Source organism: Rhineura floridana, chromosome 4 (genome assembly GCF_030035675.1).
Source record: "Rhineura floridana isolate rRhiFlo1 chromosome 4, rRhiFlo1.hap2, whole genome shotgun sequence".
NCBI classification, from domain to species: Eukaryota; Metazoa; Chordata; class Lepidosauria; order Squamata; family Rhineuridae; genus Rhineura; species Rhineura floridana.
Window position 1 is genome coordinate 32,906,263 of NC_084483.1, and position 27,815 is coordinate 32,934,077.

The 27,815-nt window shown below is 42.6% G+C and overlaps 1 protein-coding gene across 2 annotated transcripts; it reads right to left on the minus strand.

The window, feature by feature from the left end:
• Positions 1 to 367: 367 nt before the first annotated feature.
• Positions 368 to 27,774, minus strand: TRIB2 (tribbles pseudokinase 2). Of its 2 annotated transcripts, none has more exons than XM_061622745.1 (3): positions 27,517 to 27,774; positions 20,662 to 20,954; positions 368 to 2,929 (listed from the first exon to the last, which is right to left on the minus strand). In XM_061622745.1, exons 2-3 carry the CDS (start codon positions 20,814 to 20,816, stop codon positions 2,461 to 2,463), a joined length of 624 nt encoding a protein of 207 aa, XP_061478729.1. In that variant the 5' UTR covers positions 20,817 to 20,954; positions 27,517 to 27,774; the 3' UTR covers positions 368 to 2,460. The 2 variants fall into 2 exon arrangements, with proteins under 2 accessions (XP_061478729.1, XP_061478728.1); XM_061622744.1 differs by having other exon boundaries at positions 25,878 to 27,773.
• Between the last annotated feature and the right edge of the window lie 41 nt (positions 27,775 to 27,815).

Here is a 27,815-nt window from a genome sequence, read left to right on the forward strand (position 1 = left end):
CACAGGGGGAGGCTAGCAGGGCTGGCCAAAGAGACACCTTCACTCAATCAAAAAGTCCTGCATAGCCCAGCACAAAGGGAGTTTGGGTTGCATTCCAAGACTCAGTGATAACGTACTTCAGGTAAACATGCATAGGACCGGACTTTACATCCTTCCCACTGGCAAAGAGTGCTCAATTTTTGCCAGATGATGCCTCAAGGCTACAAGGCTAAACACACAGACTAGGAAATGGCTGACTCAAATGGGGCCAATATCCAGGTAAAGACGTTTATGCTGCAAATAAGCAAAGAAAAATCTTACCACAACAGTTAGGTTTTGGGGTTGTGGTTTTTTTGTTTTTTTAAGAAAATAGCCTTCACAAGTCGAATTTAGTTAAATAAGCACTATTTTGTTTATTGAAGAGATTAGGACAAAAAACATTAAACCAAATACAAGACAAAGCACCAGAGGCAGTAAAATCCCACCATGCACATCACCAATCTTTCCTCCTACAAGTTTATAAAATAATAAACGTTTTTTAAAAAGTCCCTCAACACAGCACCATCTTCAGAGCGTAAAAACATTACTCCTTTATATTCTTAGATACCAAAATAGAACCAAGGCAGGTCAGCTGCAGCTTTGTCTCTTGATAAGGAACTGTGGAACTATCATCTTGACAGTGGGATCGAAAACTTCCTGCAGGGCAGGCAAATAGCATCCATACGTCAAATGCCAAGTAGCTGTACGCACATGCCACATAACTATAATTAAGCACAAAATTCAAGTAACATTTACATACTACATAGTCCACATGTACCTATCCAAAAACATGACCACTTCACAAAAAACGCATACAGGCAGTAACATCAGAACGACTGAGGTACTGGAAACACAAATATTTATGCCAGGAGATTTTCATTTTGTTTGTTTGTTTTTTGTCATCCGCTCCCCCAAATATACAGCAATATAAAAGCAGTAATAAAAAAATCATTTGCCAGTCTAAATCAAAATGAAAGCTCTCTAAGGAAGGTGGTGGCGATGGGGGCTAAAATAATGGTAAAAATAAAAGTATTATCATTCAGGGACAGCAATACCTGAAGAGAAAAATAGAAGTGTGTTAACTACAACATGTAACATGTCACCCCCAAGTCAACCCGTAATTGAAGTACTGGCTTTATTCATCACAACTGTGACAGTTTCATCAATAAATAAGTCTTGACAATACAAAAAGGTGCATATTACTGTGTACTTTTTAGGAGACAGATCTGTGTCCTAGTAATGTTCAGCTTATTAACAGATCAATGAGAAGAAAAGTAAAAACCGCATCTTTTTTAGAAAATAAAAACAAGAAAACCCAAGGCATGCCTCTCCACAAAGTAAGGGGGGGCAGGGGAAGAGAAATGCCATTTTTCTCTCTCTTCAGTAAGAAAGAGCTCCCCTGATCATGTTCGGGGATGTCAAGAGAAAAAGTTGGTTTCAAGGTTAGGGTTTCTTTTCTCCCTTTCCTTCTTTAAGTGATCTTCCCCAAATAATGTGGTCAAAATGTATTTGCGGTATGGTAAAGTGGAAGCCAGGATTTCCAACCCTGTTTTTTAAAAAACCCGAAACACAACCAAAAGTAGAGACAAGTGTTCTTTTGTCTTGTTAGTAAAACAATCAAACACAACTGAAAGTCTGATTTGTAACTGCTTCCTGCCACAAAACCATTTGACCAGGAAAAAGGAAATCAAACCAACCAAGAACTTGTGAAGGGACAAGCCCTTCCCACTTTCAAGTGATGAAAAGGTCATTTTATGTGTCATTTCTCCTGACCGAAACAAAAAGTAGTTTTATTTAAGAGAACCGTGAATTTAAAAACTAGCTATCAAAAGACATGAACTAAAACCTGGTTTAGCACCCACTTGTCATGTCTTCCTTCGTGCACTTCCCACCCACCCTGCTGAAAACGAATCCCACTGTAACTATTAAACATTAGATTTAAAAAAAAAAACAGGAGAATAAAGAATGACATAATAGCTAATTGTACCTTCCCTGAATAATGGCTGAAGTTAAATATTTAACAGTGCGATGCCAAGATGCAAGTTGAGGCAAAAGTTTTTATTCACTGGGAACTGTAAATATATCAAACGAAACGGAATCAGGAGTGGATTCGTGGCTGCACTGTAGCTTGGATGTACAGTGTCCTTGGCTCCATAAAGATGAGAAGCTACAGTTGCTCCATGCTGCCTCCTCCTTTTTCTGTCAATCCAACTTAATAGCAACAATTCCTCCCATCTAACCATCCACATGCTACATCTGTTGTGTTAGCTCATTTCTTGGGCATTCCTTCTCCAACCAAAAAAAAAAAAAAAAGAGCTCCAGGTTGTCTTTTTTTGCTATCAAGCCAGGCTGAGACAAAGATATAATTCTGCATGATCAGAAAGGATTCTCTTCATGTTGTCCTTTCCAGACCATGCACCACCCAAACTCTAGTCCCAATGCTCAGTTAAAGAACGGGTCCGAGTCCTCTTCCATATTGACGTCAGGCACCAGCTGATCTGTTACTTCCTTAGCACCGTATCCTGAATTAGACACATTAAAATCTGTAGAAAACCAAGGATGGTCCAGAATTTCCTGTGAAGTCAGCCTTTCTGAGGGCTCCCGGCGCAGGATGCTACGTATAAGGCATTTTGCCTTGGGGGATAAAGTCTCTGGAATGCTGAACTGCCCACGGCGGATCTTGCTGAAGAGAGAACTAGGCTCAATGTCATGAAAAGGATAGCGTCCAACTAGCATTGTGTAAAGCATGACTCCTAGACTCCACACATCTGCTGCCTTGCCAGAGTAGCTGCCATTTGTGTTCAAGATCTCTGGGCTTACATAGGCTGGGCACCCATGTTTATCAGAAAGCGAGTCGTCATTTCCACGCAAAATGTAAGCATCTTCAAGGCTCTCCAACTTAACTCTAGTCCTGTAGGGCAAGAAAAAAGAGGCAACGATTAGACTCATTGACAATTACCCATGCAGTTGTCATTTTGTGGCAAGACAAAGGAAATGCAAGAATGCTCAGAATCTTTTTGATGTCTTGGCCCATCAGAGAGGTAAAGTATACAGGGACATGCAGAGCATCTTCCATCCAATAAGCAGGGGTGGCAAACCTCAGGCCCAGAGGCCAAATTCAGCCCTCCAGATTTCTCTAACTCGCCCTCGGAACTGTCTGCAGACCTTGACCCTCACTGGCCCATTCTTCGCATCTCAAGTATTTTTGCCTAACTGGAATGTGCTTTGAACTCTGATAATGCCCCTTGCTTATCCAGATGGATGATGGAGATGGGTGTGTGAGTGTGCAGAAACTAGCCTACAGTACAAAGGTATTACATTCGCTGCTTCATCCTCTTCTGCCTCTGGCCCTGCACTTGCCCAGAAGGGAAAGCAGTCCTTGGGCTGGAAAAGGTTCCCTACCCCTGCAATACAGCTGGGGACAGAGTAGTTTTTAAGAGAGCTGAAAGTAGCTTGAGAGAGGCTTTGCTTCCCCTGGTGTGCATATGTTTCTTTTGCCTCAATGTCACCTTTGCTCAGATAGGAGTTACTCAAAGGCAGAACAAATGTGCATGCAGGATGCGCATTCAACTCTGAAAAACATTGCCTTTCTGCAGCCTTAAAAAACCATCCCTTGCCATGTGGTATGCAAGGACATTTCCGAGTTACTCTGCCTTTGGGTCCACAAATCTGGGCTGGCCTTGGCAGCCAGCTATTATCTGTGGTTGTACTAGCTCCATCCCTCCTGCAAGCCCTTTACTGCGCAAAGAGGATTCGGGGATTGGAGGGAGGTGAGCTCAATCTCTCCATTTCACACAGGGATGCAAAAATGTCCCCAAGCCAAGAGAGAATCTCTTTCATTTTGAAAGGATAGTGCAAGACAGATGACACTACCCTTTCCTTAAGTTCAAGAGGCCTTGGGAAAGGAGAAAGGCCATCCTCCCACTTCATAATGGGCTTTGGGAGTCATCAGCAGATACAAACAGCTTCTGGCTCAGTGCAATGAGCACACAACTCCCCCAAGCTCAGAGTTCTCTGCAAAGCAATGCTTCTCTGATATCCTGCTTATCTATAAATATGGTTACCAGGAAGATCTCTGGTTCTTGGTGGCAACCATCTTTAGAAAGTCTTGACTTCCCACCCATATGTTAAATCAAGTGAAAGGAAGTAAACCAAAAGAGACATGAAAACAGTAAACTGAGAATTAGCCACTGTTCTTGCCAAAATGCCAGAAGCTGGTCAGGCAAATGAATATCTAGGGAGTGAAGGCATGAACTGACTATTTCAGAAGTTTCCTTTCGAACCTCTCAAGAGACTTGTTGGAAAGCAGCGTACAATACAGGTTGAAAAAAGCATCATAAAGCAATTATATGCAACCCAGCAAGTTTAGAACACTGATTGCTTGCAGAAATCCATACAAGCCAAACCAACGATGATCCTTTCCATTATTTACTTTTACACTCTTTTTTAAAAAAGAAAATCAACACCACCACATATATTCAAAAGATATCAGCGTAGCCAATATCCTAACACACTTTCCCTCCAGGGCATTTTTACCCGTTAGTCATAATCCACATTGCTCAGGTTTATTCTGGATTTTACTTAAGGAATTTATTTTAAAACTGGGAGGAGGCTGAGCTCCATAGACTAGGTGCCAGGAATTAGGAAACCTGATCTGCTGTAGTCAATGACAACCTGAGCAAATTGGGCAGATTCATATGGGAGCAAATGGCCCACATTTAGAGGGTCAAAGATAGGCACTTTAATTGGCCCTAAGAACTAATTAGGAGTCAATGAAGATTTGGAATACCAGAGTAATATACTTCTTGCCAACAGCACCAGTTAAAACCCTTGCTCTTGTATTTTGGACCAGTTATAACTACTGAAACGTTCAGCAGCCCCACATGGAGGGCACTGCAGTAGTCTAACACAGATGTTACCAGGGCATGAATGACAGTGCCCCAAACGTTCCTGCCCATGACAGCATACAGCTGGCATACCAGCCCAAGCTAGTAAGAAGCACCTCCTCCACCACCTGCGTATCCAGGAATAAGGTGTAACCACGAACACTCCCAATATGATCTTTAATGGGGAGCACAACCACATCCAGAACACCTACCCCAAGATCATCCGATCCACTTAACCAACAATATTTTAGTCTTGCCTGATTTTCAGTTTACATGCTCTCATCCGGTTCATCTCTGAGTCCAGACACCTATTCAGAACCTCCAGTTTCGATCAAATCATCATTCCAACCAGTTTGCTGATAAAACCCAGAGATAAATGTGCACCTACAAAAAAGGTGTTTCCTTCATATCTTGTGTGAAAGAGACATAACTCCAATAACTTCCATTAGAGAGCTCCCCATCCATTAAATTACTTTCCTTCAGAAATAAAATATTCAGTTAAAAGTTTCCAAGCAATGGAGAAAATCCACAGCTGCATAGAAGTGTTGCAGAGTCCTCCCCTCCCCCCAAAACTAATGTTTGTATTGAAAAACAGGAAATTTGTTTTAAAGGGAGGAAGACCCTGAAGATGATTCCCAGGCAGTCACACTCTATTCCCTAGTCCAGAATTTTCTGGAACTCTATGCAACAGCTTACTGTGACGATCAAAAAGCTTAAAGAAAAATATGAGTGAATTGCAAAGAAGGGGCTGGAATAATAATGCAGTAACAATCTTTAGTCTTCCTGGCCCCTAGGAACACTAGTAACAGAAGTGGCTGGCATCCAAATAGACAGGGGTGAGGGAAGGGAGGGGAGAAGCCCCAAGATGCCAGGAAAAAAAGGAACGCAGGTAATAAAATTCCAAATGAATTTATTGAAAAAATAAGCCCAACGCATTTCGACCACATAAAACTCGGCCTTCGTCAGGGGCGAACGTGGAATCTGTATCGTTGGGCTTATTTTTTCAATAAATTCATTCGGAATTTTATTACCTGCGTTCCTTTTTTTCCTGGCATCTTGGGGCTTCTCCCCTCCCTTCCCTCACCCCTAGGAACACTAACCAACTTTCTTTTTTTCTGCTCATAATATTGGTGGAATCTAAGCTTTTTGTTGAATGCTGCTTAAAGCAGGGCTTAGAGTGGATCCACCGTAGGTTCTGTTTGGTTTTGGAAGGTCTACTGATCCAAGGAGAGCAGACAATTCACAAGTTAGACCAAATAACTTTAGATCATGGTCACTCACATGGGCATTTTCACTTGTGCAAAGCAAAACAAAACATTTATATACCAATGTGCCTTAGTGGTCAACCTAGCCTCATAGACCTAAGTGCAGAAAACGAACACAAAAGAGTTGCAATGCCATCTACTTGTTTAAGTAGCAACTGGCCTCTGCAATGGCCTAGCAAACTCCAGGTAAAGGCAGAATCTGGACAGGGCACTGGAAATATCGCAGAAATCTAGCCCCTGCAATACAGGGACGCTTGACTTATTTTATTAATTGACTTTTTCCTCTAGCTTTCACCAACACCGACTTATATCTACAGACAACTGAGCGCTGGCTCAGAATTCTACCATCAGAATGTTAGGTAGCTTAGAATACAGATAATGAGAAAAAGTCTAGTTGCACCAGGTCATATCTGCACCATTCATTTAAAGCGCATACCCCTCCCTCCAAGAATCCTGGGAACTGTAGTTTATTCCTCACAGAGCTATAATTCTTAGCACACTTAACAAAGTACAGTTCCCAGAATTCTTGAAGTGCGCTAAGAATTATAGCTCTGTGAGGAATAAACTACAGTTCCCAGGATTCGGGGGGGGGGAGAAGAGAGAAATTGGTCAGCTATGTGTTTAATAGGACCAAGAAAAAGAATCTGACAAGATTTTGCTATTCTTAGAAGCCTACCCTAAAACATCCAGACACACATCAAACTTAAAAAACAAACAAACATTCAGCCATATTTACTAGCAAATCCTTTTGGCAAAGATCCCTTGGATATGGGAGTCATAAATACATTAATTTACAACAACTGTCTCCTAGCTAACAGGATGGAAGCTAGCATTTCCGCTATCCAAAGCAGCTATTGTTGATGTCTCCCTCAGAGTATGTGCAGTAAATTTTTCTGCATCCCCAAACCTGCTCACAAGCAGTAATAACTGATACCGCATGGCACTAGAAGTCAACCTCTGGCTCTCAGTATCAGTCAGGAAGCAATAAACTTGATGTGATACTGTCCCAGCTAGTAAATCATCATAAAAGTGTGGGGAAAGCCAGTGGTAAGGAACACGGCCCATCAGCTTTCATAGGGCCTATTAGCTTATCATGCTACTTGTCCTATTACATCATAAAGGAGGACCTCTACGTTTGAAGAACCTTGCACATGCGTATGTGACAAACCAGTCTTTGGAAACTTACAGATGCATTTGTGCAGTGCTGAGGTTGCCTATGTCCTGATTCCAGATAAGGTGGCAAACCTACCACCACAACAGATGGCGGTCACATGACTGAACGCTCATGCATTCAACAGAATTTCTTCCACACAGGGAAACTAGAATATCAGCATGGCAACTAATATTACTTTTGTTTTAGTTTTGTGCCATTCTTACAAAACACAAATTCCAGAAATGACTTTTTTTAAATAAAAAAAAATAACCTCCAGGAAAAGCTTCTTTGATTGCTTTGGTCTTCCTACCCCCAAAGGGCTCGTTCACGTTTACCATCTGGAAATACTATGTGAACAAAGGGCACCTAGTCCACATGCGTCATTTACCCTGAGGAAGACACAAAGTATCAGGTAAAGCACATGGCCTATTTCTATTGCTTGCCCACTTCCAAAACGAGGTGGAAGGTTTGCAGAAATCCAAGTGCGGCTGTAGTGACATGTGTCACACATTTTATTAGATGCAGAAGGAAGGGCCGCCAGCCTGCTGTGAATTTCCAGATGGTAAACACACAAACCAGCTCCAAGTGAAAAGAAAAAAAAGGAAATAAACACAGAAGTAAACTATTACTGGGCCCAGCCACCGTCCATTTAGCCACTGCCAGGTATTGCTTACCCCAAGGATAGCCAAGTGGTGACACGCAGGATCTGAAGCAAATTGACCTGGCTCTACCGAATTTTAATCAAGGCGTACTTAAAAACTTGTTTTCAGCTTCACTTGTAAGGCTGTCTCCTTTACTGATGGTTTTGCAGATGGAAGCTTAACACACATCTGTTCACAGAGGCATTCGAAGGAGGATTGTGTATTAATATGGCCGTTTCAGCTGATACTGCTGAATTATTCTCAATAGTTGTTATTAGTCTAGTGTGATTCTAATTATGTTTAAATTAATTGTTTTATTATCTATGTTCACCGCCCTGGGATCCTCCGGGATAAGGAGCGCTTTATAAATGTAAACAACAAAACAAGCAAATAAGACAAAGGAACGACACTCCATGTGTTTTTCGTAGAAGCACAACTATTTGTATATCTCACATACAATCTGGAAAGCAAACAGGCCACTGCCTATCTGTCCTTAAGAACGTAGGAAGCTGCCTTATACCAAGCCAGACCATTGCTCTATCTAGCTCTGTTTTGTCGGCACTGACTGGCAGCAGCTCTCCAAGGTTTCAGGGACAAATCCTTTCCAGCTCATGCAGCAGATTCTGGGAACAGACCCAGGGTTTCAGACAGGCCTTTCCCAACCCCACCTGGAGACACCAGAGATTGACCCTGGGACCTGTGCTCTCCCACTGAGCTACACTTCTTCTCCACGCTTGAGATCTCAGGCACAGATGATGTCCCCATATAATTCAAGCATGTGAGGCCAGTCTCTTTGAAATCCCCACCACTGGATGACACCAACTTCACAATGGTCAGTCCCATCCCAACAATGGTCACTGCAGACAGGTCGATTGTCTCGGTCCCCGGACTAAACTATTATTTACATGCCCTTTAAATTAAGCATGTATCACACCAAACACGCTAGCAGGAGATTTGCTTTATTCTGTTTATCTCCAGGCAGTTTATGTATTCATTTTTGCGCCCCCTTTGCCAGCCTCCCCCAATTCATGTCTGCTGCTGTCAATCAACATGGAATGCCCATTATTGCCAGAGAAAAGAGACGAGAAAGCAGAGTGCTGTTCATCCTAGCCTTGATTACCTTTCCATAAGGTTTATGAACTTTACATGCCTTTCTATCCTTCAGTATAAATCTGACATTGGAAGATCAGAAACCCTCCCCTTCGCAGCTCTCCTCGTCCTCTTGCCTGAAATATCTGATGCGCCAGATTAATGTACTCCAGGTTTGCTGAATAAAAGTGTGCTCCTTTGTTACATTTCTGACTCCTGCCACAAAGCAGACTGGAATACCAAACTTGACTCCATTTGATTCTTAACACACAGACACACAGACACAGACACACACACACACACACACACACACACACACAGAGAGAAAAAGACAGGGGGAAACCGCTCCATACTGTACTGAAGACTCAAGGACCTGCTTTCACAGGAAAGCAGTTTTTGTTTAAACCAGGCCACTGAATAACAGATAAACTGGCCTTTATCTGCTTGTTCCACCATCATGCCTCACAGGAGGAGCAGCCATGTTTTCATCCTGCTGAATGGATTAGGCCAGAGGAAATACCATGAGGATCAACGTTTGGGTAGCTTTCTTTCTTTCTTTCTTTCTTTCTTTCTTTCTTTCTTTCTTTCTTTCTTTCCATATGTACACACACACACACACACACTTCATTCGACATCAAAATGGTTACAGAGAGAGTCCAAAAAGTACCAGGACCCGGCCTTGTGTTATTTAGTAAATAGACAACTGCTGCCCTACTTCACCCAAAGAGTAAGAAAAAACAAAATGCATTATATGATATGATTAGGAGTTGCAGTCAACATGCCACTGTCCACAATTTTGGCTGGCTTGGCACCTCCCTGATGCCGGAAGAGGCTTCATGCAAGACGGTGGGGAAGGTGGAAAGCAATGACCTTCTCTAAAGCCCAGCACAACTGAATCACCACCTCTCTCCAAAGTTGCATATGCACAGAAAAGTGCATGCCTGAGGCCTCAAAGAGGGGGTAGACATTAGTTTCTAACGCTTGGCAAAAAGTGGAGGGGGGAAAGCCAAACCTCTGCACCCTTCAAAATTATCTGCAATGCATAAAGAATAATCTACTTTGTGCCAAGCATCCCGGATAGGTGAAGGCAGTAGTGACTAGGGTTAAATTTATGGCACCACCTGCAATTGTTTTTCTGAACTACTGCCAAACACGTTGGAATAGGCAGGGCTGACACAAGTAATATTTCAAGCAGCTAGTCCTCAGCACCACATTTTAGATTACAATCTAAATTTAGAATATATTTTTTTTCGGGGGGGGGGGGGAGAAATCAGATTCCCCTAACCTGAACTTCAGTTTTTCAAGACATCCCAGCAGCCAGTTGTTTGCAGTTCTCCATCCAACTCTGGCCATAGAAATAGTTGCACTAAAATTAGTCAGATAAATACGGGCTTCCACAGCTAGATAAGATCAGCTTTATAAAACTTACTCTATAATTGCAAAGCTTTCTGTCAAGGCCAGTGTAATTAGAGTATATCATTTCAATTCGGAAGTGGAGATGGAAGAGGCACTTGGAAGGACAGCATTATGCAGCTCTCAGATCACTGATAGAACCCTGCATTAGTCTAATGCTTTAAAAAAAAAAGAAGCAAGCTTGAATCATTGCTATTTAAAAAGGGGAAGCTATTCTGCCTATGAATGCTTTCCCATTACTGGTGAATGAAACCACAGAAGTGCAATCAGAGGGCAGCAAATAGCACTCAGACGGGAAATGCGTCTTTGTCCCCATAGAAACCGTCAGGGAAGCCCATGAAAAACAATACTATTCTGAATTTCTTATCAATATGCCATTCATTACTTGAGTGCATTCAGACTTGGCCCTTTAGCAATGAAACAAAACCTGATCAATTAAGCATTTTCCAAAAGGACTTTCAAAGTAAACTCCTGAGTTAGCATCCGTTTCTGGAAAACAATCAGCATGTCCTAGACATTTTTTTCTCCCTACAGTGGTTCACATTATTTTTCCCTGATGAATTTGAGGGTTACAAAAAAGATTCTGACTCACAGGGAAGTCCTATCCTTGAATTATACCCACTGAGCACAATATAATTACCCCAAACTCCCACCATATTGGCAGAACACTTATGTGACACTAGTTTGGGGCAGGGGTGGTGGTGGGGAATCACACAATCATAACAATGCAGTTGATCTGGAAAAAGGCTACCACAGGAGACTCTGGCAGTGCTAAGGGAAAATCATGGTGACTTTGCAGGCATGACAAGGAAAGAAGAAAACGGGTTAAGAACCTGTGGCCCTCTAGATGTTGTTGGATTCCATCCCCAATCTGTCCCAGTCAGCATGGCCAATGGTCAGGGATGATGGGAGCTGTAGTCCAACATCATCTGGAGAGCCACAAGTTCCCTCATCCCTGGGATACAAGTCAAGTCAGAATTCGATGGTGGTTCATGGTTGGCTCCATGATGATAGTCTTTTAACATTCTGCTTTCAAACTATAGCAGCATAACTTTACACACTTCTCCGTAAGTCAATAATAAATAAATTAAATAATAAATAAGTCAATGGGGCCCTTCCCAGCCACCACAATGAGACAACAGGATTCTAACTAAGGACCCAATCACAGCACTGCACCAGGGGTACATGGAATGTAGAAAGAGATATCCTATCAAGATCCACAGCATGGGACTACATCATTCTCATCACCATATGCATTCATATCTCTCTAGACAAATGCGTTTTTGGCAATGGGGCACTTCAGGAAAAAAACCCACTCAACAGAAGGGAGTTAAAAAATGTATCAAGGACAGATGAAAAACTCGTTTCCTCCAAACCCTTAACATGCATCATGCCTCAGGACTCCAGACACCAACAATCACAGCTCCATTGCAGCCAACTGAAGGTGAAAGGGCACAGACAAGCCTAGGGCCAGAGTCATGGTCAGGCAACTGCCAAGAGCCCACATTCTACCAAGGGGCCCACTGACCTGCAGCAGTGAGCAGGGGGAGCGTTCCCAGAGGGTGCCTTGCCTATGGGCCCTCCAAAATCTCCTGGTATGCCAGGAGGCGAGGCAAGATCATGCCCTCAAATATTTCCCCACACCTCCTATATTCAATTCCACCAAGCCTCCCAATGCCACTCTTGTTTCTTGTTTCACTTATGCTTAAATTTTCAGGGTCTTATAAAAACAAATGGCTGGGAATGAAATAAAGAGGAAGTGTAATTCTACCCTGAAATCTATCTTACTTATAATGCAAGGACCAAGCTGGTGTTTACAGAGCAGATACAGCCAAGCTCCTCAGAATGTAAGTCAAGAAGTCACTATTCATAGCTTTCCTCAGCCATGAACCCGCTTGTTGGCCTTAGGGAAAACCACGATTTTCCTCAACTATAGCTCCCCAAGTGGCAACATGTGGCAAAACAACAATGCCCTATTTTAGAGGGGCTTTTTAAAGATGACTGAAAGTACGAATGTGATGCATGTTACACACTGGAAGTGTGCTACCAAAGGTTTTCATCAGGCACTCCTGAAAGGCCCAGTCATCCATAGCGTCTCGGCAGATGGCTCAACTAATTTTTCGATGGCAATTCCATGTGATGGGGTTACTCAGCTGCCACAGCAGATAGATGCCAGAAAGGCCCTAGTATAGCACAATGCGGTAAAATGATAGGCAATGCTCTTGTCTAATGGTTTGCAGTTGCAAGAGTAGAGCTGGAAAAACTAAAAAAAAAGAGAGACAAGGGCAACCCTCTTTTACATATATTTTATTCTTAAATATTGTGAGCCCTGCTTTGCACCCAGGATTAGGAAGCAGGTTCTGAACAAACAGGCAGTTGGTGGACAACCTTAGCAAACACACAAAACAAGACACCAATTTTTACAATAGGAAAGAAATTGCTGTGAACCTTTGTCACAATCACACAACTCCTTTGTTTAAGTTACTGACACAGAGAATGCGATTCTCTAGGGCTCAGCGCAAGTGCCAGGGAAAAAGCAGATAAAACCTTAGTTCCTTGAACTTCCAGGAGCACTAAACCAAGTGAAAATGTATTTTTAAAGCATTCTATTATTTCCAGGTATATAGGGCTGGATCCAGACTTGCTCCTGCATGAACAGGGAACTGGGATTCAGGGGAAGCTCCCTATAGGAGGAAGGGGCCAGAATGGTGATTTTCACAGATTCCCCTTTCCCCGTGAAGCCCCCAGTGCCATTTCCCATGCTATTCCGGAGGGTCTCACAATCCCTCAGGAGCAGCTTTTGGGGGGGGGGGGCAGACAAGAGGCTGCAAAGGAAAGGAGAAATTAGCAAAAAATTGCAGCACTGCCCCCTTTCTCCAGAGGAAGTGGAATTCTGCTGGCTGCAAGTCAGGATCCAACCCACCGTGCTCAGCAATTTCTGTATCAGCCTTACACACAGGTATAAAAAAAAGTTAACCAGGTAAGAAAAATGTACTGGACCTGGAGTAGCTTAATGGGCTGGGCTGGCAAAATAAACCCATGCAGGTGGGGAGGCTTTCCTTATATAATGTATATATGACATAAATACAGGTGGAGAAGGCATTGTTTTAAGAAGTGTGAGGAAGGGAAACTAAATATGCTGAAAATATACGCATACACACACACACACACACACAATCCATGACGGGATGTTAGAATCCAACAGGAAATCTGTTCATTGAAAAAGTACTCTAAACTTCGATGCCAAATGACGTTGCCTAACTATTCCACTTTCTGTCATTTGATAAATGAGATTTACTGCCTGAGGAGGACAAAAAGAAAGTCTTCCCACTCACTGAAGACTTCAAAAATAATTAGGAAAAGCGGATGTTTCCAATATGAAATCTGTTCTGCGCTTTTACCTTCCACAGCTAAGAAGCTACTCTATTTGACTTTGAAACTTTTTTCTCAGTTCTGAGTTAATAAGGACTAGTCATTTTTTATTTTTATATAACCATGCCTTCTCAACATGTGTACAAACAAGGATGAATGCTATCAAAGAACTAATGAATGCCACTTAATTGTCACTGGAGATATCTGCAGTACTATACAAACAAGTAAAGTGGTCTTGCAGAAGGTATTTGATAAAGCTGTAACAAGATTCAGTTTGATTTAAAACAAACTACAGATGTTTTATTTATTGTTCCCTCATCTTACATTCTATTCATGCTCAAGGTTGCAATTAAACATGCCTTCCAAATGGAGAAGGTTTCCCTGATATGCTGAGTCAGCCAAACCCACAAGCCATCAATGGCTGTGCTAACCCCGGCAGTCCACACAGCAAATCAGAGAGTACCAGAATCAGGTCCCATCTGCACTATACATTTGAAGCACTATTATACCACTTCAAACAATCATGGCTTTCCACAAAGAATCCTGGGAAGTGTAGTTAGTGAAGGGTGCCAAGAATTGTTAGGAGTCCCCTGTTCCCCTCACAGAGCTACAATCCCCTGGGAAAAGGGATTGACTGTTAAGCCACTCTCAGAAGTATAGCTCTGTGAGGGGAACAGGGGACTCGTAACAACTCTCAGCACCCTTAAACTACATTTTCCAAGTTTCCTTGGGGGAAGCTATGATTGTTAAATTGGTATCATTTCAATGTATAGTGCAGATGGAGCCTCAGTGGAGGTGGCACAGCCTATTGGGGTAACTGCTGCACAAAATACCATACTAGTTGATATCCCCCTTCCTCCACACCAGCCTTTCCCAACCAGTATGCCTCCAGATGTTGTTGGACCACAACTCCCATCAGCCTCAGCCAGCATTGCCAATGGTCAGGAAAGATGGGGATTGTGGTCCAACAACATCTGGAGGCGCACTGGTTGGGAAAGGCTGCTCACACACACACACACACACACACACACACACAATTCCAGTTTAAACCCAGCCATAGAGGAGCTGCTGACTAGGCAATGTTGTATGCCCCGTAGACTTAGATAAACCTCCTCTCTTGCTGTGATCTCAATAAACAATCCCTCCCTCCTGCCTCTAATTAATCAAAATAAAAAATGGAGATGTAGTGGCACTCTACAAATTAAGCATAACGTGTCATTTGATCACCAGATCCCTGGTTGCCTCTGCATCTAAAAATGTGACATTAGTATCTAAGACTGGGATAGCCAACATGGTGCCCTCCTGGTGTTGTCTGACTGCAACTCCCATCAGCCCCAGCTAGCATGGCCAATGGTCAGGGATGATGAAAACTCTAGCCTGATAACACCTGGAGAGCATCATGTTGGCTATCCCCAATCTAAGAATTTGTAATATGTGCTCAATCCTCTGTTGGTCTGGCACTCATCATGGTGAATGCTGTCACCTGATGTTGACACCTAGGACTAATTCAGCAAGTACTGGACTTTTAGCAGAGATCCCTGTGAATTAGGTGCCTGTTAAATCGCAAACTCTCCAGAGTGGTCTTTGGCAAGAAACTGCTAGCTTCTGTTCCTCAACAGTAAAGGAGCAGCCTACCACCCAAGGTTTCTGAGAGGGGGCACAATATAAGAAGTATTTTGTGGCAGAACATTACTGCAGAAATTCTGAACAAATTTCAATTAACAGCCTTAAGACCCATCTTAAGACAATCCTACAGAACCTCCCATAGTTCCTCGAAGGCCTTCACACATTTTTTGCTCTTTCCCAAAGCACTGCTAAAAAGGTTACTAGCTCTAACTGCAAATCACTGTAAATCAGGAGGCTGCAATAAAGGGCAACAGGCGGTTAAAACCAGAGTCATTCATTGCTGTGAGAAATCTTACTACTTTACTTGGCAACTAGTAAGAAATGTAACAGCTTGCATCTCTGGTCACATTTTTGTGGGCTGTTTCCTTTCACTGAATTTTCCAAAAACAAACAAACCCTCGAATGATCTTAAAACTATGCAAGCAACTGCAAGATGCTGGTATATAGAGAGAGTGGGGCTGTACATACACCATCAGTCAAGACTTAGGCCCTAAGGGGAAGGGCTGTAACTCAGTGGTACAGCATCTGTATTGCATGCAGAAGATTCTAGGCTCAATCCCCAGCATCTCCAGGTAGGGCTGGGAATATCCTCTGCCCGGCACCATGGAGAGCTGCTGCCAGTCAGTGCAGACAATACTGAGCTATGTGGACCATAGTGGCACTGGGGCTAAATTGCTGCAATCTAGTATTGCAATGGAAAAACCTGGTAGGCATGGAAAATTTCTATCCACTTGGTGTCCTCCCTGGAGGTCCAGATTCCACACGCATGGGAAGGAACCCCATCTGCATTATCCTTCCATCTAGTCATGGTGCTCCTATGCTACTGCGGTAATTTGTTAATTGGTCATCTTAGGTCTTGCTAAGACCGAAGTTCGAGACTCTTGTTGTCACAGAGATTTTGGTTCTAATGCAAATCCCAAGCAAGAGAGCAATTGGAACTAGCTAACCAAACTTGACAGACTAACACAACTAACCGCCATGTACAGCCCTAGTAAGCATTCATATGTGACACGGGTGCAACTGCATACTAGCAAATGCTTTTAAAACTATTGTACTGATGCTTTATTAGTATAAAACATAACAGCAGGTTAGATTCATTCTCAACTCCCACCTACAGACAGATTTCTTATATGCAAGAAAATTCAGCGGTAAATACAATGCTCCCCCCAAAAGACCTTCAGTCACAACAGACTAAAAAAATCTCAACCTTGTAAAGAAGGCTGACTAAGCTGCTCAAACTTTTCAAGTGTCAAATATCATGACAGCTAATATTTGAATATAATTGAAGATTTTATACTCTTCAGACATTAATAATTTGCTGGCAAGAAAAATACATCTATTACTCAAAGCAAGCTCTATATCGAGATAGTGTTGTAATTCTGACTCTTACTTTAAAACAACTTAAAAGTGATTGTATGCAAGACCAATAGCACAATCCTATCAACGAAGTTGAAAAACAAATGGGATCATGCCTGTGTGCTTTTGCATTCACATAAAATTATCAGCATCTATTTTGCTCTAGCACAGCCAACCACTCCACCCACACAAGAGATCTAGGTGTCACTGTTTCACACACACAATATTGTGGTCAAAGCTGTATATAATGTTCTTCAGCAAAGCTTCTAGGGAAGTTCAAAAAAACCCAGCATGAATTTAAAAAGCATGTAGGCCATATTGCACCACACACTAGATAACTGTTCAAACAGGCGCATCCAAGTTCCATACAGGTCATTCAGAAAAGTTTATTCTTGCATCATAAAATACCCAAAGTCTTACTCATAGCACAGACATGTCAAGATGGGGAACCAGACCCCCCAAACACAATGGATCACAATTCATTGTGCAAGGAATTGTAATACCCAGCTTCTGTTCTTTTGTTCTTTATTTCACGTTTATTGGCTTTTCAAAGAATAAAAAAGTATTAAATAAAAACTTGTGCAAGGAGAGCCTATGAACATCCAGCAGGATAGGGTTAAGGTTCATCTATAAACCAGCACGAGGCTGGACCTGCGCCATAACCAATGGCATCATTGCCAAAGACATGCACAGCTGCAGTGTAAGAACAGATCATGAACATCAAGACGGGCAGCAGCTAAAAATGAGGGAGAATCTATGGAGACAAGAACACTAACAACAAGCAACAATGAGCATACAAGAGCACTAAAGAGTGGAAAGGAAATGAGGGATGTGGAACAATAGTAGAAGCAAACCAAAATACCATATCACAAAGGGGAGTACTCTCTCATACACACACACAGCTAACAGACTCACTGGGAAGAAACTGGGGAAATGTCTGACTGGAAGGGTGGTGTTCATTTGTAAATATTTCACCTCAGGCCTTTGAACACCAACACCGACCAGGAGACTCAGCTTCATAGTTGTGACGAGGTGTGCAAAGAGACCTCTTGCAGTTGTTACGTGTAGGAAGTTGCACAGCAGCTGACCTGTCTCTATTAAGAATTAAGTCCTATGCTCCATTACAGTGGTAAAGAAAACACATTCAGAACCCCACACATTCCAGTCGCGCCAACTGGCAACTTTTCAGAATGCATGAATGCTAGCAACCGTGCTGAATGCCTCTCTCTCTCTGTCCCACGTTACAAGCACTGCATCCCCCATCCTTTTAAATCAAACAACCATTCAAGTTACAGAAGCTGAACAAGAACTATTGCCTAACCAACAACACAAACACAAATTATACCCCCCAACTTTACAGTTGTTTTGAGTTCTAAACCAACTGTATTTTAAATAAAAAAATAAAATGGTCCTCCCATATGACCCAGGGCCTTTTCACATATTCACAGCATGGAAAAGAACTATGCTGAAAAAACGCAGAAGTTGAGAAGGGGGGCACAGTACTAAGTTTGTGGTTAATACTTCCTATTGCCGCCACCAATTTCACTTGTCTATATTCATCTGGCCAGCCAGGAAGTTGGGATTTTGCCAGCATTTGCAAAATGGAAAGCAAAAAGCAACCACTTGCCTGTGTTTGCACAGGCACAAATATACGGGGGGGGGGGAGACAGGCAAATGTTTTGTCTACTCTTACAAGTGTCAGCATATTGGCAGGAGAAAATAGGCTGACCATCTCTGAAGTCTCCTTGGTGGTGAATCACCAAAAACTGTGTGAAAGCTACTGACAATTGCATGTTTTTACCATGTGGATACAAATGATTGGGGTGAAAGGAATGTACTGTTGGCATTTGAGAATACTTTATGAAACATACATTAAGGGGGAGGGGATTGGGGGCTAGAAGAAACACAGAGAATTTCGAATTCTTAAAAAAATATCTTGCAGTTCACCTTAAACCGTGATCAACCAACATACTGCTTCTGGTCCTCATTGTTATAGTACTGTTCAATGTTGTGTCTGCAATCACTGGCAATGGTATTTATCCTATATGAAGTAAATATCTTAGGAAACTGATAAGCAGAGAAAAGGAATTCTAATCTTCACTGACCAAAAACACACTGATCAGCCGGTGCTAGTCTATCACTCTTGCTTGCTTACTTACGCTGCAAAGAAAAAAAGTAAAACATCCCCTGTCTGATCCAAGCATCCTGAATATCTAAGAATTCTGTTGTTTTTAATGGGACATCAAACAAGAAAAAAAAGTGCCCTGTCCTTCCCTTCAACTGCCTCCTCTGGTCTCTCTACCTACACAGATATTATTAGGAATCCAGTTAAACGTGTTAATTCATTACATTAACAAAGAATTATAAAAGGTCCCTTCAAGTCAAGCTTAATGCAGTGTAAACTTGTGTGTGTGTGTGTGTAAAGGGCGAGGGGGGGGGTTAGAACCTCTAAATGCAGCCTCTACTCCAAAAATGACATTTCTAAACAAAATAATTTACTTGAAAAAGCAACACACATCACACATGTAATAATTAATAGAATCCAGACCTCCCAATGCTTGTTCCACTTAGAAAAGAAGTAGTGGCATCAGTCAAAACTTTACAGACCTGTAAGAGGTCTATTAGAGATTAAAGCCTTTGAGTCCACCAATTCAGAAGACACTTCCTTTAATTCTAGATTTCATGTTCCCTCCAATAACCTAATGGCGGCAGCCTGGTGGCCCATTTGGTGCAAGGTTCCTGCAAGACAATGACGAGTCCCGGCCAAACTTTTGGGCAGATAGATCAGGGTTTATGACATAGTGCAACAATGGTATATTGCACCAAAAAGCAGAATATGAGTTAAGCAGTTGCCAAATGGAAAAAAAACTGTTCATCCCTCTCCTTTTGTTATTTATTTCATAAACATCCCAGTCACCGTCCTACTAAAAAGCAAGTGCTCACAGTAACTTACAAACAAAAATAGAATGAGAAACATCAGAAGTATACAGGTGATAACTAAGAACAGCCCCCAAACTTCTAATTATTTAGGTTACAATCCTAACCTGACTTATCTGGGAACAAGCTTCACTGAATTCAGTAGGACTCACTTCTGAGTAGACATGATTAGTACTGCATTGCTAGTCACCAGGGAAAAAGCCTGGTGCATACAAGTCTTATCACTGGGTGGAAAGAAAAGTAAGGGAGGCAGTTCCCAGACACCAACCTCCTTGTTAGGACAGGTCTGACATCATGACTCACAAAATTAAGCACCCTCCCCCATGAATCAAATTAATGGTGGGAAATAAAACTGTAGCTCAAAAAGTATGTGTGCGAGTATAAGATTATGTGTGTGTGCAGGAATAACATGAACTTCAGTTTTAAAAGGAAAATATCACAAGATGAGCTTGGACAGATTCTAACTGTTGAGGAAATGTTACATTTTATTTATTTATTATTTTGTTACTTTATTACATTTAAATCCCACCTTTCTCCCATCATGCAACCCAAGACAGCCGTCATGGATTCCCACAAGGTCTCCCAGCCGGGCCCTGACCATATCTAGACCTCCTTAGCTTCAGCTAGGTGGTGGCTTCTTCCTCACCCCAAGGGTCAGCTTCTCTGGTGGGAAACAGAAGCCCAAAATGGATTAAGCACCACCCCCGCTTTTCTTGATCTCCGCTAAAAAAAAAAAGGCAGAAATATTTCCTCTACATCCACATGGTGGGCCGACTAACAATACAGTAGTACAATAACAGTACAGTAGCCTTAATGATCAGAAAACAACCCATTCAAAACTGCAATCCTGATATAGTCACTGGTGGAGTTCGACCAGAGGGGAGGGGAGGAGAGAAATTCCTTACCTTTCTTCATCCTTGAAGATGAATTTCCGCAGCTTGAGATCCCGCAGTACCAGTCCGCCATCGTGACAGTGTGCTACAGCAGATGCTATCTGATAGAACAGTTTGGCAGCTTCCTCCTCCTTCAGCTTCTTGCAGGTACGGACAAAGGAATGCATGTCGCCATAGCTCCTCTCAAAGAACACATATGCTTTGGTCTCCCCAAGAATTATTTCAGTAATCTGGTTGATGTTGTCGTGAGGAGGCAGGCAAAAACAGGGTGCGAGCAATTCTTGGTAACAGCCAATATCAAACACCTAGAGATCCAATTGGCAGTAGAGAGAAAGGGTCAGAGACAGAAAGGAATCGCGCTGTAGCAAGACACACACACGGTTTTAAAACAAATAAAGCCTCACAATATAGAAGCTGTTAAGATTACAACTTATTTCAGCAGACTATAGCCTGTGCAGCCTGGAAATGCTTTCCTCCTTGTGAAAACTATATTTTTTTCCTAAGCAGGCTAGGTAAAATATATTAGTTGTGGGAAGAGGAACCGATGGGTTAATTTCCTGTCTTCTCACAAGAGGAAAAAGAAATAGGAGTTTAACAAACAAGCACCAGCATTAGAAATCTATTCGGAATCTAAGAAAAGCCTGGTTCTGGATGGCCAGTACAGTAACATTAAAGGAAAAGGAGGTACTAGGCCTCAAAATATTGAAGGTTCTTCTCTTTTTCAAGTCTAGCATAGAGCAAGCAAATAGGTTTCTTAAAAAGGACCATACTACCTTGTAAACTGGGGGAGGGGGACCTGGTGTCCTCCAGATGTTGTTGGACTTCAGCTCCCATCAGCCCCAGCCAGCATGGCTAATGGTCAAACAGGATGGGAGGTGTAGTCCAACAACACCTGGAGGACCACATGTTCCCCACCCATTGTAAATATATTGCAAGCCAAGTTGTGCTACTACCACAGCCTGCACATGGTACCCTCCAGACAGTGTAGACTATAACTCCTATCACCCCTGACCTATGACCATTCTGGCTGGGGCTGATGGGAGTTGGGGCACAACAACATCTGGAGGGCATTATGTTGGGTACCCATGGATTGCCTATATCCTACCTTCCTTTATTGTCCGGCATTGAAAAGAATCAGGAAAGCCAGATTCACATTTAGATGATCAAGCAAAGCAAAATCTTAAGTGTCATGGGTCAGCAACTAATACACTGGCTCCATTCATCAGTTAAGTGGAAACGTAAGGCTAAAGGTTCTTGAATTACCTCCTCCCCAGTATGCTTCAGTGACACAACAAAAGAAAGCGTTCCAACAAAGGTCATTATGCTCACAGCTACTCTCCAAGATACAGGCAAAGGCCTCTTCCATCCCCTTTACCTCTCTTCTGTGAATGTCAACAGAGGTTGGCAGAATCTATCCCATTTCCCACGTCTTGTCTATCCCACGGTTCTTCAACCTTGTAGTCCAACAACATCTGTCAGGACCCAACTGGCTAAGCTGTCTGAGGATGATGGGAGGTATAGTCCAACAACATCTGGGGACCTAAGGTTGAAGAACACTGGCCTCTGTCACATAGGAATTTGAAGCTGAGATGCAGAAAAGACCCTTTGCCAAGACTCTCTTGCTTTTCCACACAAGAAAGGGGTTAAAGAGGCCTTTGCAGATGTCTCAGAGCTGAAATGCAAAATAAGGGAAGGACTCTGGAAAGGTTCTGTTGCTAAGTAACGGAAAACACCAGGTTTCTGTTGCTGTTCACACAGTGGCAATGGGGATGGGTGGGTAAGATAGGGCAAGATACAAAGTGCTTTTTTGTGATGGCTTGCATAACAGAAAACTGCTGGGAGGTGTATAACAGGGGTCCGTAGGAACAAAGGTGATATTGGTAGACAAATAGGAAGTTGGGTTGGATTGAGCCCCCTGGGCTGCCAATTGCCTACCCATAGAAGAAAATGTTCTAATGGCCTTGACCTTTTATTTTTTATTATTATTGAGTGCCTTTTTAAGCAGCTGAGTGCCTCTTTAACAGGCACATCACCTTGTGTTCTTGTGAATGAATGGTAAGAAATCATCAAGCATGCTGGGAAACTCAAAAATGTTACACTAATCCAGAGATTATGAATGAATCAGTGCTTGAGACATTTGAAAGACACACTAATTCGAGGCAATAGGAACATTTAATTGAGAGTAACGGGTGCACTCTCTGTAGTAAGAAGACATAACCAACGTGTGACAAAGACTTTCATTATTGATAAATTCTTATGATGCATTTGTCCCTCAGTAACGAAGGTCAGGAAGTTACAAAACCAGACTGACGCTGCTGCTGAACAACACAAGCTGACCATATTGCACAGTACAAGGATAAATAAATGTGGCTCACTGTTTGCTCTTTCTATAGCTTACAGCTTAACAATACTTAAAATTAATGTAAGACATGCAAAACTTGTCTTAAAACAATTATCTTACATCATCCTCAGACAGAACAGCACTTGCCTTGAAGACCTACAGCCTCATCCCAGGCATCAGTATTCAGAACTAAGTTTCATCTAATTCAATGGTCTTGTTGCTACATAAACATGCAAAGGATTGAAGCCCTCAGCCTTAAATCGGTTCAGTAATATTCTAGCAAGTTTCTAGAAATGTGCCAACTTTCATGAACTGCATCACCACAATAATAATCCTGTTGTTTCTGAAGAGTTTTAAAAAATGTGTTAAAAGGCAAGAGCTCTTTAACTCATGTAACAGGTCAACCAACTGGCCTATTTGAAAAAGGACAGAGCATTGCAGGAGGTGGGTTTGGGTTTTCCCCCCCCCCAATGCATACAGATTGTTCCAGGTGTAGCCATGTGAACGCATCAACAATATATTTGGGAATAAATACCCACTCCCACCGCTCCTGCAAGCCTCCTTTATTTACAGCATTATCCCAACCAAGTCTACGTAGAAATAAGTCCTATTGAATTCAGTGAGGCTTACTCTCAAGTAAGTGGAGTTAGAAGGCAATTATGACTGCAATTCTAAGTACTTTTAACATTTGGTTCTTGTTACAAGTAAATTTCCCCCCTATAACAGCTATTTCAAAAAGGTCATTTTGATAGACTGCCCAAAGGCTTATCTTTGTTGAACTTTGTTGTTCTTTAATGCAGAATCGGGACATGTCATTTTAAAGGCAGCCCCATTTAGTTCTTTCCAGCAATGAGAATTAAACAGAAATCATTTAGGTTGTAGAAGTACAGAATGCGCACTTGGGGGTTCCAGCCACATTAAATTAAGCTTCATCAACAGCCCTTTGTTATCCAGCCCTTAATGGGGGTGTGGGACAAAAATTCACAAACCTGTATTTAAAGAGATGCTGGGGTGTTTTTTAAAATTAACCCTATATGCAGGGACAATATTTATTCATGAGCAGCCAAGCCAGGAGACAGGTGTTTTTCAAGGCACACATTCATTATTACAAATTTGAAAGTGATGGCAGTTGAAATATTTCTTAGTATGGTATTCAGCTTAGTTATGAAAAATGGTTGCTGATATCCTCAAAACTTGAAGAACCCCAAATCCTACCCTACACTTGAAAAGACACTATAATGGACAAAGATGATCACTCTTATGGGAGCTATGCTTTTGTTACATATTTCATTTCCTAAGTCAAACAAACAGGATTGAAAGAGGTGGTTACACTGAAGGTTAATTACTAGATAGTTGAAAGTAAAGTTACTAGTTTCTGAAAAATTTTCAAGTAGAGAACCAGCCTTGCATTTTCATAAGTAAAGATCTCATCCTTTGCCATTCAACCGCTCTTCCCACAGCTGGAGGCTGAGATTCTGATTTGCAGTAATTTTGACTAATGCATGCATGTTAAACAACATGAACCATTACTCCAATGTCTGGCACCTTGCAGTGGAAGTCCTGCAAGGTCACAGGCTCCACTTGACATAATCAGGTATAAACTGCTGAGAAGTAAATCTTCATTAAGATTTAGGATTCACGATTCGTGGGTGGCCAGTAGATTTTATACTATCCTGAATAGCAAGCCCTTTACGAGCAACCACAGGGGGTGTACTTTAATTTTCCCACCAGATATGAATCTAAATAAAAGCATCCACTGGTCAACTGTGTCCAACCCCTTGAATTATTTAAGAGTGTCAACATGTCTACTTCACAGCCCACTAATTGAACCCCAAATTGTAGTTTGGGTTTTGTTGTTAAGCCCATCAATCACACATTTTGGGGACAATTCTAGAATGTGAAAGGTGGTGTAAGTGTGGCAATTTTCTCATGCAGTCATCACACAAGCTGCTCCAGGGATAGAGCTCAAATGGATGGAACACAAGTCTAGCCCGCACCAAGCACGCTGAAAGAGTAACCACAGCAGTTTAGGAACAAAGGAAATGGTATCGCCTCCAAGTGAATGGGAGCCAGTTCCCTGATAGAAGAGTATGCGGGCTTCCTTTTTCCACACAGTTTACCTTCAGGAGAGAGCTAAAAAGGCCAGATACTGAGATGGTAGCAACCTACCGTGCATGACCATTATGTTTTTATATGCCCTAACAAGCAAATAAAAACTTAATTGTGCAAGGAGATATATATACATATGTTAAGTTCTTGCTGGAACATGGGGGATGGTGTTTGCAAACAATCCATCAGGGTAAGGCTAGGTACAAAATTGAATTAAAACAAAATAAGCTCTGTAGCCCAATCCCACACATGTTGTCTTGGAAGCAAGTCCCTCTCTCTGTGATCAGGCTTATTACTAGGGAAAGTTTGTATAGAATTACAGCCTTAGCCGGAGACAAAAGGTGCCAGCCTGCAGTTTGCATCTAACAATGGTTTTTACCCTAAGAAAACACCACCCAGGGAAATCAAGGTATCCTCGAGACCAGGTTAAAATTAGCAGGGAATCCCCATTTTGAAAGTCAAAATGGAAAGAGAACACAAGTCACATTACACATACCCAGCCATCTATAGCCTTTAAAGCACAACTTTTCCCTTCCCCCAGGGTTTTGGCTCTAGGCCACGGGTATAACGTGGCCATTGTCTGGAAAGTTGCTGAGAGCTGTTTAAATTATGCAAGCCTTTTCTTTTTCTTTTGTTTTAATTAAACTTCACCGGGTGCTTATATCAATAGCTCACACACCCCACCAGACCACCCCCTTGAGCGCCTTCTAAAAATAAACTCGCTAGACCGAGAAAGGCTAAAAAACGGAGAGACAGAAAGAGGCAGGAAAGTTGTTACCTTGCAAACCAGCTCCTCCTCGCTGTGCAGATGTACAGCTCGAAAGATGTGGTCTCCTTCCAGAGGCTCCAACAATAAGTATTTCCCGATGCAAGAAACGCAATGCGACAAGTTGGGAGTCTCTGGCGGGCTCGGCGAGCCAAGGTTGGGGCTAAAACTCTGGCTGGACTCGGTGGGTCTTACAGACGAGAGCTCTTCAAAATCCTGGGTTTTATTCCGAGGTCTTCCATATCGTGCTATTGTGATTGGGGTTGACCTTTGTATGTTCATGGGGATGGAGAGCGCAACCCCTCCAAAAAGCCCCCAACGGACGCTCACGGCCAGACAGACAAACGGGGACCCACAGAACCCTTGGGGGCTTCTCCGAAGACCAGTAGCTTGCCACAGAGGAAGCCGCAACAATGCCTTTGTACTGTCGTCGAAAAGGGTGCTTGGAGGGCAGGCTTACGTGGGATTACAGTCCGCTTGATCGAGCACGGAGCGGGGGGCGGGGAGGCAGGAGAGCGCGCGATCAATCGAAAAGGATCTGTTCCCAGCGAAGCCCGGCACGTCGGGTAGCGTTTGCTCCAAGGACAAAGTGACACCAATTGGGGAACAAAACAAAACCGTGCGTGTGTGCAAAACGTGGCCTCTCAAGAAACACGACCGTATTTTTTATGGGGGGAAGAAACGGAAAAAGAGAACGACGATGAGATTTGTTATCGGTATTTGGTTTCCTAACCCCTCCTTCAAAACACTCGCGCGATTTGAAAAGTATTAAGTTTAGGTAATATGCTGCAACAAGACGAATGGCTCCCCCTCTTTCCTTGCCTTGCTTTTTCAATAAACGGGGGATTTTTCCCCCTACGTTTGAACTGTAGATGGCGTCTGAACCTTTTTCCTGACAGCAAGGGCTATCCAGAAATGAAAAAAAAATAGCGAGGGAGCATTTAACTTCAGAGGGTCAGCAAAAAGCTCCACCGCCAAAAAGAAAAAAGGGGACTTACATAATATATAGATATAGATACACACCTATGAATATATATATATATATATCCACACACACACAATTTGGTCATCGATTGTCCTCCTTCACCCAAATTCGTTTTTCTTTTTGCTGGAGGGAAAATGTTCTTAAAATGAAAGGCACAGTCACCACAGGGAAGAGAGATGCACAAAAATCCACGCGCAGCAACGATGGTTTGCGTGTGTGTGTGCTCCCTTTGATCAGACAAAAAGTGCAATCAAGGACAAGAACTGATCAATGCTCTTCCATTGCGCGTGGGGTGGATTTTCCCCCTTCCTTCCTTCGCTTTTTAGCAAATCTTTGAGTGCAATGCACAAGCAATAACAATAATGATTTTTAAAAGCAACATTTAAGACAAAAAAAAATAACAATGCTGCAGAAAGGAGCCCTCCTCTTGACGGTTTCCTCTTTGTTCCTCCTTAAGAGTCCTGAGATGCGAAGGACGAGAGCGAAGAGGGGAAATGCAGCCACTTTAAATATATATATGCGTATACATATATCTCTCTCTAATCAATTATTTCCGACGTCGATCTTTTTTCCTAGAGGTAGAAGGAGGGGGGGAGGAAAGGGATGGCCGAGCCAATCCCTTTCAGCAAGGCATCATCTCCCCACCATGTATCAATAGCTACTTACGTGGCTGGGATTCTCCCTTTCTCTTGCTGTGTCTCACTTACTCGGTGTCAGAAGCGGCAGCAACTCCAGCACATTTACACCAACCCCTCGCACAAAGGTAGGCAAGCTGACTGACTGACTGACTGACTGCCTGCCCTGTCCTCGCCGCCGCAGAGCAGCCTGGCTCAGAGGAGAAAGCCCGCCCCAAGCTGAGCTGCCTCTCATTGAGCCAAGGAAGCATCAATCACGGGAGCAGCCTGCCAACCCTCACCCCGTATCCCCCCCTCCCTCCGGTCTGTTTCCACTCACTCAATGAGCCG